This window comes from Lissotriton helveticus, chromosome 6, assembly GCF_964261635.1.
Source record: "Lissotriton helveticus chromosome 6, aLisHel1.1, whole genome shotgun sequence".
Taxonomy (NCBI): Eukaryota; Metazoa; Chordata; class Amphibia; order Caudata; family Salamandridae; genus Lissotriton; species Lissotriton helveticus.
In genome coordinates, this window is record NC_136067.1 from 1,887,548,229 (window position 1) to 1,887,568,312 (window position 20,084).

The window sequence follows — 20,084 nt, forward strand, 5'->3', positions numbered from 1 at the left end:
GCACTCCAGTGGTGCCTCCGCAGGCAGTGGTATCAACACAACGGAGATCTCAGGGAGTCAGTGAGGATCTCCAGAGAAGCTGCGGCAGATCTTTCTTGGTGGGGCGTGGAAGGCAACCTGTCTCAGGGGAAGCCTTTTCAGTTGCCTCCTCCGGTGGCCACAGTAATAACGGATGCATCCACTCTAGGGTGGGGTGCTCATCTGGGGGATCTGGAGGTCAAGGGTCTTTGGTCTCCAGAGGAAAGGTTGCTTCACATCAACCTTCTAGAATTGCGGGCGATACGTTTGGCGCTCAAGGCCTTCCTCCCTTCCCTTCGCGGTCGTTCGATCCAGGTCCTGACGGACAACACGACCGCGATGTGGTACATCAACGAACAGGGAGGAGTAGGGTCGCAGTGTCTCTGCAGAGAGGCTCTCCGTCTCTGGTCCTGGGTTCAGGACCATCAGATTTGTCTGATGGCAAATCATCTGGCAGGAGTTCTGAACGTTCGTGCAGACAGTCTCAGTCGGCAGTTCTCCGCCGACCACGAGTGGAGGCTTCACCCGGAGGTGGTCGTCGCGTCTTTCGGACGTGGGGGACTCCTCGGGTGGACCTGTTCGCCACTCGCGAGAATGCTCACTGCCTGTCATTCTGCAGTCTCCAGTATCCGATGCAAGGAGCCTTGGGGGACGCGTTTCAGTTGAGTTGGGGAAATCAACTCCTTTACGCGTTTCCTCCCATACCTTTGATTCCTCGGGTTCTGAGGAAGATTCGCCAAGACCGGGCCCAAGTCATATTGGTCGCCCCGGACTGGCCAAGAAGGGTGTGGAATACAGATCTTCTCCACCTCTCCTCTCACCCGCCGCTCTGTCTCCCTCTCAGGGCAGACCTCCTCTCTCAGATGGAGGGGCAGGTTCTACACCCCCACCTCCAGACATTGCACCTTCATGCCTGGAGATTGAACGGGGCTACCTGATTTCCTTTTCTCTCCCGCATGATGTGGTGGATGTCATCTTGTCAGCCAGGCGTGACTCCACTAAGTCCATCTATTCTTATAGATGGTCAAAATTTGTCACGTGGTGTGGGGAGAAATCTATTGACCCTTTGAGAGCCCATTTGTCTGATATTCTCCAGTTTGCCCTTTCTCTGGCGCAGCAAGGACTTGCTGTTGCCACAGTTAAGGGCTATCTTTCTGCGCTGTCGGCATTTCTCTGCTTGCCTGACCAGCCATCTCTTTTTAAATCTCCTGTAGTTTTAAGGTTTTTGAAGGGCCTCACAAATAAGTTCCCTCCTACTCCTTTTATTGTGCCTCAGTGGGACTTAAATCTTGTATTGACCTATTTAATGGGTGCTCCCTTTGAGCCTCTTCACAAATGTCCTATGAGGCTTTGGACTCTTAAAACAGTCTTCCTCGTTGCAATAACCTCAGCAAGGAGGCTAAGTGAGCTTCAAGCTCTTAGTTACAAGCCCCCTTTCTTGACCATTCATGTTGATCGAATGGTTCTTAGGACCAGGGCTGCTTTTCTGCCTAAGGTGGTAACTCTCTTCCATCTAGGACAGTCCATTACCCTTCCTACCTTCTATCCTCCCCCTCACCCTTCTAAGGAGGAAGAGAGACTGCACCGTCTGGACCCTAAGAGGGCGGTGTCTTTTTATCTGGACAGATCTAAGGACTTTCGTTTGGATGACCAGCTCTTCATTGGGTTTGCTGGCTGCAAAAGAGGAAGAGCGGTCCATAAAAGAACTTTATCAAGATGGATCGTTCTCTGTATAAAGTCTGCTACTCTTTGGCCGGTAAGGAACCACCAGAGGGTATAAGGGCTCATTCTACAAGAGCTAAGTCTTCAACCTCAGCATTGGCTAGAGTTGTTCCTGTAGAGGATATTTGTAGGGCGGCAACTTGGACTTCCCTCCACACTTTCGCGAAGCGTTACTGCTTGGATTCCGAAGTGAGGAGGGACGGTCACTTTGCACGCTCTGTTCTCAAGGATTTCCTGGTCTAGGAGAGGGGACACCCTCCTCCGGGAGTGGGGACTGCTGTGGGACTATTCACAAGGTGAGGAATCCACACGGCAGATGTATCTATCAGAAGAACAAGTTACTTACCTTCGGTAACGCTTTTTCTGGTAGATACAATATCTGCCTGTGGATTCCTCACTGATCCACCCTCCTCCCCGTTGTCCACTCTTCTATACCAGAGTTTCTGTAATGTATTTATTTTATTGTCAAGTAGTTGTTTATTTCAAATGTTTTATTGCATTTGCTTCGCACTGTGTGTGTTACCTTGATATTTGTACTGCGTATACTGTGTATATGTCTACTGTCATTGGTCCGTCATTGTGCCTCGAAGGCACGGAAAAAAGGGCGGAACTGCTGTCATCACGCCGGCGTGGGCCTATTGTAGGCGTCGGTGACGTCAGCGGAGTCGCGTGCGATGCCGTGTCTCTATGACGTCCAAGTCCACGTCGGCGCGAAGCTACAAAAAGAATTTCCGAATGTTGCTGACGCAAGGGGATATTCACAAGGTGAGGAATCCACAGGCAGATATTGTATCTACCAGAAAAAGCGTTACCGAAGGTAAGTAACTTGTTCTTTAGGAGCAGGTAGGAATGTCATGTTTAGTGATCAGGAAATTATAATTTAAAGCCCTCTTTAATGGCAAAGTCAGACTTTAAGTCACAATTCTTGAAATGCCACTTTTAGAAAGTTGACACATTCTTGTCCTAACAATTTGGTGCCTGCAGTCTGTATCTTGGATCACATGACTAGGTGTAGTTAGCAGCTGGCCTTTGTGTATTCCTCCCAGACAGTACTCCAATAGAGGGGCTTGGTGTTGGCATGATGGGCCATCCTGACTCGAGGGGGGGGGGAGGGTGGGAGGGGGAAGAGTTGTCACATACCACACTTGCATTTCAAAGGCACTAGCTCAGTTCACACACAAAGGACTTCACACTAGCCTACTGTACACCCAGGCTGGAACCATGGCCGGGAGGCAGGAAATTCTAGACACCTCTGTTGGGGGAAAACTCCAGAAGCTTCTCCCACTCAGTGACAGCTGCCTCTGTATGGGGGTGGTTGGTGAGGCATGAAAAAGGAAAAGAAAATGTACCTTCTTCGCTGCTGCCGCATGTCTCTCCTCCTTCTTTGCTCTTTGCCACCGGAAGCACCCAGGCTTCTGGGATCTCCCCATCAATCACGACACTGCAGGAGCAGTGTCGTGATTGGTCTGAGCGAACCTGTTTGGCGGCTCAGGCAGTACCTGGGAGGCTGAGCATGAACTCCACTGGGCTGTGCAACACAGCCCAGTGGAGAACATGCCAAGTGTGCATGACTGTTTGGCTAGCCCCAGAGGGCCGTCATGGGCACTTAGGGAGGGAGTGCAAACCACAGCTGTCTGGTTGCAAAGACGTATTGGGGACAAACTGAATGCACTCTGCCCATTGCTTACAGTTGACTTTGTGTTTTGTCACTCATGTTTGTTTGCTTTCTATTCACTATTAATTTGTTTTTCACCATGCAGCCTCTGTTTGTCCCTCCCATGGAGCATAGTCTGTTTTCTACCACTCTGATTGGCTCCTTCCATTCTTCCATAAGTGCTTGCTTTCTAGGAGCTCTGTCTCAATGTGCAGCTTGATGAGAGATTTGTGTGCTTTGGCGTCTACCATACTCAAGGCTTTCGGGTTCGACAAAGTGTGAGGACCGGTGTCTACCAAATTGGATGGAGTTCCTTCGCCCCCTCTTCTTCATGTTCAGAGTAGCCGGAATCCATGACTTCCGGGCAGGGCTGGTAAGCATAATCTTCTTACTCGGCTCCGAGGGGGTCAAATTCGCCGTAGATGTCCAGCATGCTTTCTATTGACTGCTGGTTCCTGATGTGTGCCCAACGTCTGTCTCTCCATTGGTGAAAGGTCTTCTTGTCCATGAAGGCCAAGCAGAAGGTGCAAGTGGCGTCATTGTGGTAAAGGGAGAGACAGATTATAGACTCTTTGGAGATGTGCCCACAGGAATTTTGCATGGCACTGATGGCATAACCTGTAGGGATGTAGAAGTTCTATCACTCTGTACGTTCAATGATGGAAGACGTGTGCTCCGATGGCGCAAGAGCACCCAAAGTGTCAGGGACCCAGTCTTTGGTAACAGTCCTCGAATCATGTTGCAAGAGCAGGAAAGTGATGGCTGTCGATGAAGCAAGTCATGGCGCAAAGGGAGTGGAGGAATCGACCACGTGGGTACGAAATTGTGAAAGTCAAAGACATCAGGTCTCCATCGATACACATCCAAACCCGATGGCAGAGAAAAACAATCTAATAATGAAGTTAGTGCCCATATGGATTGCCAAGTAAGGGAGGACTACAGTATACTCCCTGACCTGATAGACTTCTTTGAACAGAAACAAGTTGCAAATTTCCGAGTCCAAAACTAGATAGCAGAAGTATGCAGAGGCATGTATATTTAGAACCACACATGCGAATGACATAGTTAACCTTCTGGGACAACAAATGTATAAGGCTCTACATATCCTGCCCTGTATAAAGACAATGAGTAATCACAGATCCGTGATACAAAAAACAATATAACAAAAATTAATTCAGGAGCAAAAAATAGTAGTATACAATGGTTTTAAATATTAGATACATTGAGAGAAGGGTTTATCACCATAAAATACAAAGATTCTAGGGTAAAAAGTTACAAAAAAGTCAAATTTTCCATATCTTATTTAAATAATTCTTGATAAACTCCCCATGTCTTCTATGCCCCTCAGACGCTGTGGGATTAGGAGATATCTGATCTCATAACTGTAAGAGTGCCAAGTGCAAAAAGATCACTAGGGTAGAATTGTATACGAATGAGAGTCATCATCTAAGGAGCTTATGGCTGTGTATGGTGGCCACGTAACTCTGGATCATTATGTACACTGCCTCCAGTGCTGAACTTTCTACCTACAACTCATTGACTTCAGGTGCGTTAATGTTATTAGTTCAATGGAAGAAAAACAAGCTTACAACACACACACAATTCATTGGCTGTCACACAAATATGCAGGCCTGGAAATAGCATCTACAATGGCTTGAACGGAGGTGGTCAATGACACAGCAACAACAGATGTTTCAATTAGAGGGACAAATGTGGGAATATATGGAACCACCCCATGATGGAAAAGCTTTATTTCAGGAATTAGGGCAACTGGCCAGGCAACAGCAGTACATCAGGGCCTTACTCAGACGGCCCTTGTAATCCTGATTCAGCCACAAATAAAGCTTAAATCCAAATTGGAGTTAAGTGAAAGTTGAGGGTTCCTTGGGTTCATATGGGCCTGGGTTGCCTGGACTGCAGTGGCACATGAGTATAGAGGCGGGCAAGCCACTGGAAGCTGAAGCCAGGCTTGAGCCAAATGCCTGATTCTGGCTCAGGTCGAGGTCCTCTGAGAACATCAAGCACAAAATGAGCCGACATTTCATAGCAGGGGATGTGGCGTAGTGGCTACAGCTGCCAACCATGTATCATCAGGAGCCGGATTTGAATTCCAGCTTCAGAAGTGAACAGCACTTCCGAGGCCTTGTCAAGGACATGGAAGCTTGGTGCCATGGTGCAGAAGGCATTCCTCGCTGCAGAATACAGTAATTGCAGAGCAGGGAACTGCTTCAAAAATCAGAAGTGCAATTCAGAAATGCCATCAAGGACACATCATTCATGCAATGGTTGATAGGGGCTGAGGCAAACAAGGAAATAGCTAAGTGGGGTGGCCCAAAGTGCCATATTGATGTTCTGTTGTTCGTGTTGTATCACACAACAAGGGTCAAAAAGGACGTCTATAAATCTCAAGATTTACTGCTCACCTACACTTATGCACTAATATTTAGCTCACACTGTATGTAGGACAACTTTATTAAAAATCATATAGAGGAGGGCATATCCTTTATATGGACGAACACCCTCACTCACCCAAGGGTGACATGCTTCATCATAGGGTTCCTCCAAACACAAAGGGACCGCAAGGTACTTAATGTGGACTACAACTTCCCAGCCGGGAAGGAGCAGGAGTGTTCTTTCAAGATAAGCACGTTTGTTGTATTGACCTAAATGAGTGTCAGTGAGGGGCAGAGTGCAAGGAAACAAAACAAAAAACGTGCAGGAATCTAAAATTCCCTCAGTAGGAACAACCAACTTTAATTTGTACTTCCTATTGGGGAGATTAAAATGGCAATGTGAAACAGGGTTATGGATGTTACCCTGTAGGTCGTGTTGTCATGGGCTCGGGCAGACAGCTAAACCTTTTGTTGCTAAACCTCAAAAGACAACACAGTCCTTTTTCTCACCCATTCAGGTGGAAAGGGATTACCTTCCATAATGCATTTTAGCTTGGTTGCACAAAACCGCTGCATACCAAGGTGGTTGTTATTTATATGCAAATGACACAAACACACAGCCTATAGCAGTAGCTGTATTCCTTCTATGCATCACATAGCAGGTAATTGCTTTCCTGGGGTTTAACCTGCAGTCCTCCTCGTCCCAGGGGGAGACTTGTAAACTAAATGCAGGGTAATACCCCAGATTAGAGGTAAACATGACACACCTGTAGAGCCGTTATCCCTATGGCTTTCCAGTAGCTGCATGCAAGGCACCCCGGTGATGCAACGCTGGTATGAAGGTAAAGGGAAAGAAAATATCCCTAGGGGTGGATCCTGAACAGGCATGGAGCAAGTTTTGGAGGACAGGTGGCTCCTTTGACTCTGGCATAAGACTTGGTCTGAGCCACCATGTAGCATATTCTACAGCGCCCTCCGGACCACAGCTTGCTCGGGTGAGGCACAGGAAACAGAGAGACCCGGGCTAGATGACTCATTGTATTTCGTAGCAGAGTGAAGTACGGTGGGACCCAACTGCTACCAACCTCGATGGGTGAGTCAGGGTAGTATAACCTTATCACTCCAAGTCTTGGGTAGAGGCACTACCTGAGATGTGGCCTTCAGCTAGGCATAAGCTATGTTTCCAACATGGGACTGAAGGCACCCCCAACGTTAGATGGTACCTTAGAAAAGGTAGTAGGTAGCGCGCACAGATTCTGTCCACCCCTCTCACGCCCCCACTGCTGTCTGCAACCTCCAAAGCAGCTGTAGGAGACTATTGGGAAGGGAGGTTGTACCACTGCTTTAGTGATAGAGAAATACTAAGATACCTCATCAGTGTGTGAGAGGAAACAAGCTGAAACAGATGGAATAATAAGCGTGTGCATCAGGTCTCTCCAACTGAGTGAGATGTAAATAAGAGCAGACTCGGCTCGCCATAAGGCTGTGGTAGCATATAAAGCTGGCATGATTATGTTGTGCTACACAGGGATAGCCAACATACAGTAAATATAACTAAGGGCATGGCACTCAGGCAGATGATTATGAGCCCTGATTTCAGCAGTCTACTGTACTTCTATGTAGGGTTCCAGGGAATCAATGCAGTGGAGACATCAAGCAATACATGATGTCTGTGAAGATTTGAAAGCTTTGCATACATTTTGCACACCAGACCAAGATTCTGTTTAGTTCGGCAACAGCCTAGACGTGTTGCCCAAAGAGAGGGATGTTGCAGATATGGGAAAAGGGCTACACAAATTACTAATACTAAGGAAACCAGTAAGGATTCAATAACTGCAAACCAACTAGGCAATACAAATGAATTGAATAATTTGGCTGTGCAATGAGCATATTGCAAATCCAACATCATTCATTGAATGAAACCAAATTAAAGCTCATAATATTGCGGTCTATGTATTCTGAGCATAAGATGGATAAAGCCTTCTTGTCAGGAAAAGAATTGGAAAAGTAAGCCATTTCATCCTCCTGCATATAACTTTCAGATCATCGCGAAATAGAAACATCATGTTGAGAAATCTATGAAGAAAGTAGAGGTGGCAATAGGAGAGCTGCTACTCTTCAAGAACAAACATGGTCTGATCGGATCACCCCAAGTCGAAGGTAAATTCAAGTATTAAAGTCAAAGCTGGGAAGCATCGGAGCAGAACTCTGGAGTCTTCCATAACAGTAACAAAAGTGATTGACAAAACACAAAGGAGATCCTAAAGGGAGCACTACAGCCTTCACAATTATTTCAATTTGTAATCTACAGACACAAGGCAGCTATTTTCCTCTGAAACTTGCAGTCAGAAAGGCGAACTTGATGTAGGCCTCGAAAAGATCCACATCATCTAAACACATCTCACTGGCATTTGCTAGAAAGAACAAGTCTGAACAGACCCAGAATCTACAGTTTTGACAAACATCAAGAGGGAAGCAGATGAGGCTGGAATTTCGAGGGGTCGTGTTACCAAGGCGTTTAATCCTTTATCCCTAGAAGCAAAGGATAAGTGCGGGAAACGACCTCTACACAATGAAGGTACATCACATCTGCAGAAATGTGGATCGTCTTAGGGTCATCCCAAGCTCAAGAATATTCAAATGTACACCAAACATCCAACAGTACCTGAAGAAATTAAGATCTAAAGAAGGCCTACAAAACATTGCCCTGTAAAGAGCTAACATCCTGCCCTCTGCAAACTGAGAAAAACAGATGGGGCCAAAGCGTAAACAATGAATGCTGAGGGACATGGAAGATCAAAGACAAAATGCACATTCGATCCAGAGTACTCGTAAAGCAGATCCCCAGCACCCTAAAATATATACATCCAGCAAAGTGATCTTTCTTCTCTTCGATAACCAAACACTTCACGCTCTACACCCAACAGGCACTGAAGACAATCCAGATGATGTGTGGGCTGGGCATACCACCACAGCAACAGGGACACTGCATTTGGACAAACCCACACGTTTTCTTGCTCTGCCCAATGGTGGAACACTAAATAAAACCTCTGAAACTCTGGCTGTCAGGAGGCTGCTCCTTAAACTAACAGTGCTATGGGCATTCCTTATGTGAGTGTCATATGTATGCAGCTCTCAAAGAGCACGCGGCTTCTATTTCTAGTTTCCGTGCATTGGCACGTGCTTGTTAAAAAGGTAAATGTGCAAACTTTACTAGCGTTCCTGCGGTTCACCAAATAAAGCCTGGATGGCTTCCATCTTTGCCCACGAGCTGAAAGCGCACATCAAACAGTATCACTAAAGGAGAATCAGTCTTGGCAAACACAGCTATTGCTTTCAGATGCATTGAGCAGACTATCAGACGCAAGCGCACACGTATAGAAGTATGGCATATTTACCCTTGCACGGCAGCTTTCATCTGTTTTGCTAAGCAGGCCCAGGGTTTCACGCGCTCCCTCCACGCGGAGTAATCCAGGACCTCGAAGAGGACCCGCAGCGCGAGCTCGCGCTGCTCCGGCAGATCTGAAAGCATCATGAAAGGGCAGGTCATTCGACAAAGCGTAAAACATCGTAAACAGCTCATTTAATAGTAAAAGTTCGTACGTGAAAATGCAATAAAGCTTCAATGATATCGGGCACACTTAAGGACTCATTACCGGTAATTCCGGGGATGGGAAAATAACGAGAAACAGGTGTTTTAGTAGAATAGCACGCGGGAACCGGAAGTACTGTACCAAGTTATGCTTGTTGCCCCTGGCTTTCCACCCTCACCGGCTTGCAGAAAGTGAAATGTGCCGGCGAAAACACGACAGAGCTGCGGTGTTACATCAAAAGGTAATCGAATGGATCCAGCACCTCTCGATACCGGCCCTGCTTCAATGAGCGGGTCACTTTTGAATGAAGGCCTAAGTGGAGGCACTTCCATCGTGAGGTGCCACAGGGAAATCCAGCCTTTGTGATTGGCCGCCGTGTGAACAAATAAAGTAGCTGAAGTACCTTGATTTCTTAGCAATCTGAATACTTGTGGGTCGATCGGTCAGGCTGGCATAAAACGTCGCCTGCCCTACTGACAGGCAAGGGACACCCGCGCAGGAACCCTGGCAGTGCCAAACAAAGGATAGCGCTGTGAAGCAGGAGGAGTGTAACCCCAGGGCGCTATAGGTTTCGCCATCTTTCTGTTAATTCTGCCCACTCTACCTGTATGAATAGCTTAACTTATGTAACGATATTTGTGACGCATACACAATGTTCCCACAAACAATTCACCTGATCAATTTGTTTCAGATTACTCTGTAAAAGTTGTCCTCAACATGCACCACCACGCGGCGCAAAGCAGTGTCAGCCACCACTCCGCCTCCAGACATACAGCCTGATTATATATTGGCGGAAGGAGGGAAAGTCTGTCAGGACGACGGAGTAAATGACTCCATGACCTGACAGAATCGCCAACCACCACATTTAGAAATGAACGTCATGTCTGCATTCATTTCTGTTGCATTGGCATTCTATCAAATGTAGTTTTTTTTTCTCCAATAAGAAAATCTAGAAGCAGGATTTTCTTTTTGAAAAATTAAAAAAATGACCCCCTTGCCGAAGGTGAGGGGGCGTTTGATAGATTTCACTGCCCCTTACCACTAGGGTTTTCCTGGCGGTGATAGGCATGGAAAAATAACCTGTATGCTCTACCATCTTAATTAGATGGGCAGACAAAGAGGTCAACCACAGATGGCCCTTACTCCAGCGAGTCATCAGAGGAGTGTAGGGGAAGTGTATTATTAGTAGGTGGGGGTACTCACCTCCAGCTAGTAACAATACCACAATCACTAACAGGTCCAGTCATGTCTCAATAAATTACTCCTTGCTCCACCCTTTGTATGTTGGCAAACGAGCAGTCAGGCTTAGCTTAGGAGACAGGTATGTGTAAAGCATTTAGTATCAACAAAACAGTACGTAAGTAAAAGACAACACAATAAAATCCAACAGCAATTTATAGAAACAGAAAATATTCATATCTTTAAAATACGCCAAAAAGAAAAAAATACAATGCAAGGACCAGAAGATATGAATTTTTAAAGATTAAATAAAAAGCATGCATTCTAGTTCCAAAAAGCTTAAATTGCCACTTGTGGCTATCTGGTCGCACTTGACGGGGACACAATCAAAGTTTTGGCTTATGGAGACAGAGAGCGGGTCATAGTGCTAAGCCCCAGTCAAAAGTTTACCTTCAGACTTAGTCCTCTTTCTTGGAGCTTTTCTCTCGTCGACCGACTTGTAGGCGGGTCATCAAGTTTCTCAAGTTTCTCAGATCCGAAGTTTTGATTCGAAGACGGCAGCCTGCTGCAGCGCGATGACTCAGTGAGTCTCTGGAAGTCTTTGAACTCGATATCGACAGTGAGATGCTTCAGAGCTTTCAGAGGGATAAACCAGCGTGGTCAGGCTGATTTGAGAGTCAATGGCGGCGGCTTGACTCTCGAAGTCGAACCAGTCTCGTCCTGGAGCTTTTCTGCAAAATGTTGCAGAAAGTTTCTTTCTTTGCAGATCTTATCGTTTCTTGGTTTCTTGGGGGGGGGGGCATAAGGGGACACTAGCTCAGTCCAAGCGTTCAGAGACTCTGGACTACCGCTTTAGGGCTAGGACTCAATTTCCCACAATGCACCTGCCTAGTCCAGGAAGAATCCAGGTGCAACTGGTCAGCTGGGGTGACCATCTCTTTGGGCTTACAGGTGACCTATCCAGCTCAGTTGTACCTCTGTTGTACCTGTTGCTGATCAGGGAGTTCACTCCTTTTTCTTTGAGTCAGGCACACTCCTTACTTTGTTTAGCTTTGCGAGTGCAACAGGTGAAGTCCTTTAGAGTGCAAACTTTCTATGATGCCGTCCAAGGGTCCAGCAGGGCAGGGCAGTCCTCCTTTTGTTCCAGGCAGTGTTCTAAGAAGCACCTGTTGCTCTCCCATATTTATCCTCCATTCTAGGCTGGCAAGTGGGGGGTGGAGAGAGACCCCGTCAAATAGGGATAAAGTTACCTCCCTCTGTTATGACCACTTCCTGAAAAGTGTGGCATAATAGTGACCCAGAATGCACTGTTCTCCCAAAAATCAAAAAGGAGAAAATCTCACCTTGGTGCGTGTATCTGTATAACCCAACACAAAGGTGTACTTACACTACACTCACCTTCCAACCTGCCTCTTAATCTAATTAGGGGGGCTCCTATCTGGCTAGGGATCAAGGAAGTGAGGGCTGGCTTGGGTCCTGTGACATCTGTTCTCCTGCCATTGGAAGTCCAGCTTATCTCCCCAGCCCTCTTCCTCTCCCTGGCTTCTCCAGGAATCAAATCTCCTCCCACTGAATGTCTGTATTATTTCAGGCCGAGGCCTCCTCACACCTACTAAGGGAGCAGATTGGCACAGGCTGTCAAATGCTGACCAATCAGAAGAGGCTGCTACAGGGCTGCTTTAGGTAACCTCAGGATAGTAAGTTCTAAAACGACTTGCCTATAATAGTTATAAATAATCCAACCGTAGCAAGTTGTTGGATTTATTGTAACCATTATTTTAATACTTTAAATGATATTGGTAGCTAGCTCCCAAGCAAGGATAGACTTTATTAAGTTTAATAAATCCTTTCCATGTTAGCCTAAGGGGCTACTAACACTACATTAGTGGAAAAAACACTGACCGTTTTTCTCTACCAGGCATATAAAACAACTTATATACTGTCCCTGCTTTTTATAACAATGCACCGACCCTTGGGGAACCTATGGCGTACTTCCGGGTGACTTATCAGTAATAAAAGGAACGTTTTGGACTTTGGAAGTACTTTTAATTCTAAAGTCAAATTTGGACATAGTTTTATTGTAAATCCAGCCGTCAAGGCAGACCGGACTTTAAAATGACAGCAAACACCACAGCAAGGCACACTTAAGTGCATTAAGTACACTGAGGTCTCTAAACCTACATGCCCTACCATATATTAGGCACTTACAGGTTGTCTTTGCCAGTTAGAATTATACCAATTGCCATTTACCTTTAGAGGACAATGCACTGGCCCTGGACATGGTCCACAGAGCCCAGGTCACTTTCAGACGCAGTAACCACCAGCATCAGTTAAAAATTGGGGGTGACAGGGCAAAAAAGGATGGCTTTCCTACAAGGGGTGTAACCGTGGCGAAGATGGAGTAGTCTCCACTGTGGTTACATCCAGGGTCCTCCCTCATTTAAACTGGGCAAGCGGACCATTATGTTGTAAGTTAGAATACTACAGTGCCGTTGAGATGGAGTATTCTTACCACCAACATATAAATCAACCCCATGGTAACACTGGAGTACATTAGGCACCAACCAGCGTGCTGGTGTGAGATACTGGACTTTTTCCTTGCCTGAGTGACGCATGCAGAAAGTAAACGAGAAAGTAATAATGGCAACCAATACAGCACATATTGTCTTTTCATAACTTTGGATCTTATTTGTCACAGCACTAACTGCCATGGGAGAATAGGAGTGGTGAAGACTCAGCGGAAGGATTACATACTCCCTAGAAATATTATTACTAAAGGCAAGTAACTTTTTCTTCTGAAGAACACATCTTCATACAGATTCCTCCCCTTATAAATGAGTCTCAAAGCAATAGTTCCCTTGGAGATGGGGAGTAGTAGTGCTTGTAAATCACTGAAATCATGCAACACATCTGTGGCAAGGCACTAGTCACTGCATACCTGAGGCATGAGGAAGAAGTGCTTGGCAAATGCATGCAAAGAGGTCCTTTTTGGCCCGGCATGTCTGGGGTCCAGTGTATGAAGTTGTTTCTCCTCCTAGGTAAACAGGGACTGTTCATTAGAAAAACACATGAAGGCACACAGGGCCACCATATAGCCCTCAATTGCCGTCAATGCTATACTCGGTGGGTAACGCAAATTGCTAGACATCAGAATGGCAAAACAAATGATTTGATGCCTTGCAACTCACACCACTGGACAAACTTAGCTCAGTTACCTACATACAAGGATTTGGTGGTAGGCTTCTTGGCTGCCATGATGACATCTGAGACTCCATCAGGAAGTTAAAAAGACTCCACTCAATCTTCCAGTGTGTAGCTACAAGCATATGGGGCTTGGGGTGGAGGACTTAATCATCCTACTGTGATAGCAGATCCGCTCTGCATGGGAGCAAAAGGAGCTGCAGAGTGTGGAATGCTGATAGATCAGTGTGTCAGATTCTCCAAACCCAGTCTTAGGTAATCAAAATGCACTCAACCTGATCCTCCTGCATCTTTCACAGCACTTTCGACGAAAGCAAAAGTGGCGGAAACATGGGCTGCAGGCCCTGAGACGAGTTGAATCTGAAGGTGTCTCCCAGAGAGTCATTCAAAGGGAAGTTTATGGCACAAAGCAGAGGACACTTCCTATACTAGGCAAATCGAAGAGATCAACAATTGGAAACTCTAATCTGGAAAGGATCACCTGTTTCTTCGGTAGGTACCTCCCACTTGAAGTATTCCAGTCAAATGTGACACAGCATCTGCCCTCATACTGAGGGAGCCCACTAGATGAGCCATGACCAGAAATCCCTGGTTACTGAGCTCACTTCCACAGGCAAATCGCCTCCCAATATAGAGTCCAAGCCCACCATGCCACTCAGTCTGTTATATATAAGGGGCTGTCGTGGTGTTGTCTGAAAATATATAAATGCCACTACATGAGATGCCTTCAAGGCATGCTAGACAGCCTGCATCTCAAGCACATGTATGTGCATGGACATTTCCAACTAGAGGCCCGTGCCATCATGTTTCTCATGTAGTACTGTAGTACCAAGATCAGAGTCAGAAACTTGAAATCATCGCCCAAATGTCCACAATCATCAAAGGATGGGGAAAAGTCTTTATGTGCGTCGTGCCTCTATGAAGGTGAGAAACTAATGGGGTAACCCAAAAAGCCTTAGGACCTGGGTAGTATATAGTACATATAACAGTGTGGCCCTACTGGCATTGACTTAGAAAAGAAATGCAATATTAATTTGCAATGTCGGTGTGCGATAAACACATTGAACATAACACACTTAGAAATGTTTGAACACATAAAACGAATGTATATATTTTTTCAAAAGATTTTATATCATATACAATTTTGTGGATATGCTCTTAATTATGGTTGCTCCAAAAAGAGTGCGAGAAGAAGTGTTTATAGAAGTGATCGTGTGATCAGAAAGGAAAGAGAAATACATAAATAATAGTAAGTCACACAAAATTCCTATGTTTTCACCAATGGCTCTAAAAAACTCAAAATAGCCAAAGTCAGTAGCCTGTCTGAAAGAAATCAAATGTCAATAATCCTTATTTCGAAGGGGTGGTAGCGGAATCTTAGCACACCCCTCATGGGGATGGATATATTCCATCCAGGCTTAGAAAATCATTGTCAACATTTCGACCCGACTGCTGAACGAGGTGAATTAAGCTCTTGCACTCTGGACTTCATCAGGACAGTAAAGAGGGATAGGGCAACCTAAATTGGTGCAGCTACACCGTGTGTTAGGTATGGGTGTTCCACTAAGATACACCCCCGTTCCAGCAGAAAGCTTCAAATCAAAATAGTGCATCAATTTAATCTTATCATTGGGTGATTCAGCTGAGTACGTTTCAGGACCTTCTCTTTGAACTCAGGACCACCAGAGTGATTCTGAGGCTAGTTGGATGGACTCCTGTGTGAGCTACAGAAACACAACAAGCTCCAGAGATTTGAACTCCGCTGCTGGAGTCAGTCCTAACACCCCCCCCCCCCCCCCCCCCAAGTTATGGCTCCAAGGTCCTGGACCAAGTGGTGTTGGTGGTACTGCTTCTGCCTAACCTTAAAACCTGGGACTTAAAATGTTTTTAAAAAATTGCCTGTAGAACCAACAGGAGACTGGGACCTACCCAGTGTGCATCGAAGGTTGGCCTGACTACGCGGTAGCTTCCACTAAGTTCTTTTCTGTAGCAGCAAAGCCTTTTCAGTAGGACCGCCCGACGAAGGTATTCAGGCCTCATTGAGCCCTCTTTGGTTACAGCCTGCAAGCCTCATTCTGCTGGATGAATCCCATTTCCCCCAAAAAACCCAAGTCAGAAAGTAAAAATCTTAATTGCAATCTCGTCCAACAGCTCCCCGATGAGGATTCCTTGGACACAGCCTCCTGCCTTGCCCCTATAAAGACTCTACCTTCTCCAAGAAGTTTGCTGACATTCTTTCTAAATCAAATGGTAAGCTGAGACTGGGGCCAATCCATCCCTTGTAACCGACTCGAGCTCCACCGCAGTCGGCCTTAAATTTTTACTTTGACCCAGTCTTGCACCACCAGATACCCACGTTTGGCGCTTTGATCTTTTAGGTGCTAGATTTCACTAAACGATTTAAAAATTCATAACCCCGGTTCTACTGATTGGATTTAGTTTGTTTTAGTGTCATTTAATGTAATAACATTTACTTTATTTTTGTAAATGGGTTTGAGTTTTTTTTGTGTTTTCATTTCATTACTGTTTGCGTGCTGCATAAACACTTTACACATTGCCTCTAAGTTAAGCCTTACTGCTTTTGTGCCAAGCTACCAAAGGGTTAAGCAGAGATTTACTGAGTTTTTGTGATTCACCCCGACAAGGATTGTGTTTATTATTTGAGTCGGGCGTCCACCCCGGTCAACTGATATCCCAAATTCTACCAAGAGTGCAAGATACTTGCAGGCAATTGTTGCACATTGAATAAGGAGGCATGTTTATCTGTTTCATGCAAGTATATCATAAACATATTAAAAAGTAATGTTTCCTTCTCAGTAATCTACAGTGATATTCATGTAAACTGACAATGATGGTAACTTCATATGCCTTGACAGGGAGTCGTTGAACAGTGTACGCGTCTGCACTAAATCGGATGTTATCTTCTTCAGTGTTCATCAGGGGATTGAATGCTTTACCATCAACAATGATGGCGAGTATGCCAAGGATGTCTTATGCCTCAGTGTCAGCAGTAAAGGTTGGGAGTGGGAAGACCGGTGCTCATTGTACCTTTTTCTGAATCCCTGAGGAGGAGACGAAGTGAAGTGTTCTGACTGCTGAGACGGCTCTAGAACATTCTCTACTACTCAGGAAATGTACTTCCCAAACTCTAAACGTCATCCAAGACGGTTTCTGAGAGGTGAAGCAGTCCTGTATCCTTTGGATGTCTAGAACCAGCATATGAGGGTGTATTTTAGGCTTTTTTGTTTCCACACGTTGGTCTCTGAAAAAACAGTGAATACGTGCCTGTTAGGAAAAGCGAAAAACATCCCATCTATCATATAATTGGCAGTGCAAAGAAAAACACCCAAAGATACTGACTGGCGTCGAGCTCTGCCAAAATTATAGCAAGGTTTAGTCAACTATAGAGAAAATTGATAGAACCCTGCGTTGACTCGTCCTGCAGATAAACATGACTTGTAACTCAAATGCCAAAGCTGTGCCCTCTGCGATAGAAGGGTCAGCTTGCGATGGGTGGAGCATAAAGGCATGGTTGTTTTGTATTCACTCTTTATTTATGTGTGGCCTCAAAGAGTGTGTCAGGGAGAGGTGTGGCGCATCGGTCAGGGCAGCTGACTTCGGAGGACAGGGCTCACGGTTCGATCTCAGGCTCCGGCGGCAGCTCAGCTCAGTACCATGGGACTCTGGGCAATAGTTCACTTAATTTCCACGACGGCCCCCCAGTGCCTAGAGACCCGTAAGGGTGAGTAGTTTGCGCTTTACAAATACCAGATTTACGATTTATTTAAGATTCAGGAAACTTTAAATGCTGCAGTTTATGCTTTGTCAAATTAAGAGTTTAAAAAACAAAAACTAAGAAATTTGCTTTCAGGTAGGAATTAATGAGAAAAGAAAAACCTAATTCCTAGTAAAGTTTGCAGGGATCCCTTAGTGAAGACCCTGAGAAGGAGACGCTGGGCCTTTAGAGTAAATCATTTGTTCTGTTCCAATATCACGGATTAGTACAGCCAAGGGACAACAATACCAAAGAGGCTTGTTACAAAGTGTGAAATGGAATCTTATTAGATCATGTAGTATAGTTTGTAGTACATGTTAAAGTGAATTTCTCTGGTCTTAAAAGTGTTTTCTTTATTTAGGACGTGTTGGACCGGTCAGCCTTGGCGTGGGTTTCCACTGTATTTTTGCCTTTGCTCCTGTGTTTTTGCTGTGTGTTGGACTTCGTTGTGCTGGTCTAGATGCTTTGGGCACTTTGCCACTGCTGTTCAGTGTCAAAGTGCAAGTGCTCCTCTAAACTGTTATGATTGATTAGTGTCTCCATGATTGGTTTATTTGGTTTACTGTTCAGTCCCTAATACCATGCACTGTGTATGCCCAGGGCCTGTAAACCAAATGCTGCTAGTGGGCTTGCAGCACCCATTGTGCCACCCACACAAGCAACTTTGCAACAGAATCTCAGGCCTGCCATTGTGGTGTCTGTGTGCAGTCTAGTACTGCCATGTCGACCTGGCAAGGGACTCCCACTTGCCAGGCCCTAACTTTCTCTTTTCATGACATGTGTCTCACCCCTAAGGTAGGCCCAAGGTACCCCTGTGGGCAGGGTGCATTGTATGTGAAAGACAGGAAAATGTAGTGTAGTATGCCTGAACTCAGAATCTAAAAATGCATCTTTTAGTATGGATGATTTTTACATTCTGGGTTTGAAAATACCACTTTTAGAAAGTAGGTATTTTCTTGCTTAGCCATCCAGTGTGCCTCCGCTAGGTTTGTGTACTGACTGTCTGACTTTGGAGTGACAGGGGCTGAAGATGTGCATTTGGTTCAGGCAGTCACTTAGGAGGGGGGCTAGGTGTGTCATGCCTTTTCAGGGCGAGTGAGGGCTGGGCTGAATAGACCTGGGCTGCATTCAGAGTAGGGGGAGGATATTTCTTTCACACCTAAATGGGCGTGGTCTGCCTTGGACAATGCTGTCTCCACCTCCTGCCAGGAAGCTGCACTGGAGAGGCCAGAACTGGTTTTGGCTGGGCTAAGAACTTCTCTGCCACCAGAGATCAAAGGGATTTGTGCTATAAAGAGTGGGATCCAGATCTCTGAACTTAGGATTACTTCTGGAATTCAAGCCAATGAGACGATCTGGGAAAACTGAAGGATAAGTACTGCTCCTTTGCTGTGTGATGTCTGGGGTTAGCCTGCAGTGGCTGTTTCTGACAAGGAGAGAATAAAGACTTAGCTGTGTGCTGGGTCTCCTGCTTGAGGTAGGTATCCAAGCTTGCCCCCTGTTTTGAAGTCTCAGGGATAAAAAAAGACTCCACCACCAGCTCCCCTGAACTTACTTGCTGGGAGTTCAGACTTGCCATGAGGTGCCTGTTGCTGTAGTGGGCCGACTGGAGGTTGTGTTGCCACTGGGAGCTGGAAAAGCATAACAACTACGAGAAGCGTGACACATCTGCACTGGTTTCCGACGCATCGCCAAAGAAACCGATGCTGCGCCTGCCCGTGTCTCTAGAATTCGCCGCACGATGAATCCTGTGCACCGATCTCCGAAGTCCAAGATCACCGTACCGGTTCCAATGCGGGCCCTGCTGTGCGGCTGCCAGAACCAATGCATCGTGGGAGCGCAGCGGGAGAGACCGATGAAGTCATCGCTGCATCGAGAACCAACGTATCCCCGATCCTAACGCATTGCATCTGGGCACCTCGCCTGCAAGAACGCCGGGGGCTGCAGTAAGATACCGACGCATCACCTCCCCTTCAGTAAGGAACTGATGCATCACCACCCCTGCATGGCAGTAAAGCAGGAAGCATCACCTATCCTGGAGTAAGGAACCACAGCATCACCTTCCCTGGGCGTAAGGAACCAACACATCATCTTCCCTGCGACAGCTTGTTTGTGTGCATGACGTTTCCAAGGTACTTTGTGTGAAAAGTGTTGCATCTGCAATTTGCTTTGAACAGAACCGTTGCTACCTTTTGAAAGTCATATTTTTATTACGGTGTTGTGGATTTTAGTCATTTTGGTCTAGTTTGGTTTAGATAAAGATTCCTTATTTTTCTAAACTGGTGTTGTGTCCATTTGTCGTGTTTTCACTGTATTACAGTATGTGTTCACAAATGCTTTACACACTGCCACTGAGATAAGCCTGCCTGCTTGTGCCAAGCTACCAAGGGGGTGAGCAGGGTTTACTTTAGAAGTCTATCCCCCTTACCCTGACTAGGAAGAAGTGTCCCTACTTGGACAAAGGTGCAAACCATTGCCAACTAGAGACCCCCATTTCTAACAGGACGTTTACTGGGGATCCTTCAATAATCTCAGTAACATAAATAACA

General features: G+C 45.8%; 1 protein-coding gene across 1 annotated transcript in view; it reads right to left on the reverse strand.

Annotated features, from left to right (window-relative positions):
* The window catches only part of LOC144762925 (TATA box-binding protein-associated factor RNA polymerase I subunit A-like), a 124,650-nt gene that overhangs the window by 39,078 nt on the left and 65,488 nt on the right, over positions 1–20,084 (reverse strand). The window contains exon 4 of the mRNA XM_078648225.1: positions 9,186–9,309. Within this exon, the coding sequence (XP_078504351.1) occupies positions 9,186–9,309 (124 nt within the window). The remainder of the gene's footprint in view (positions 1–9,185; positions 9,310–20,084) is intronic.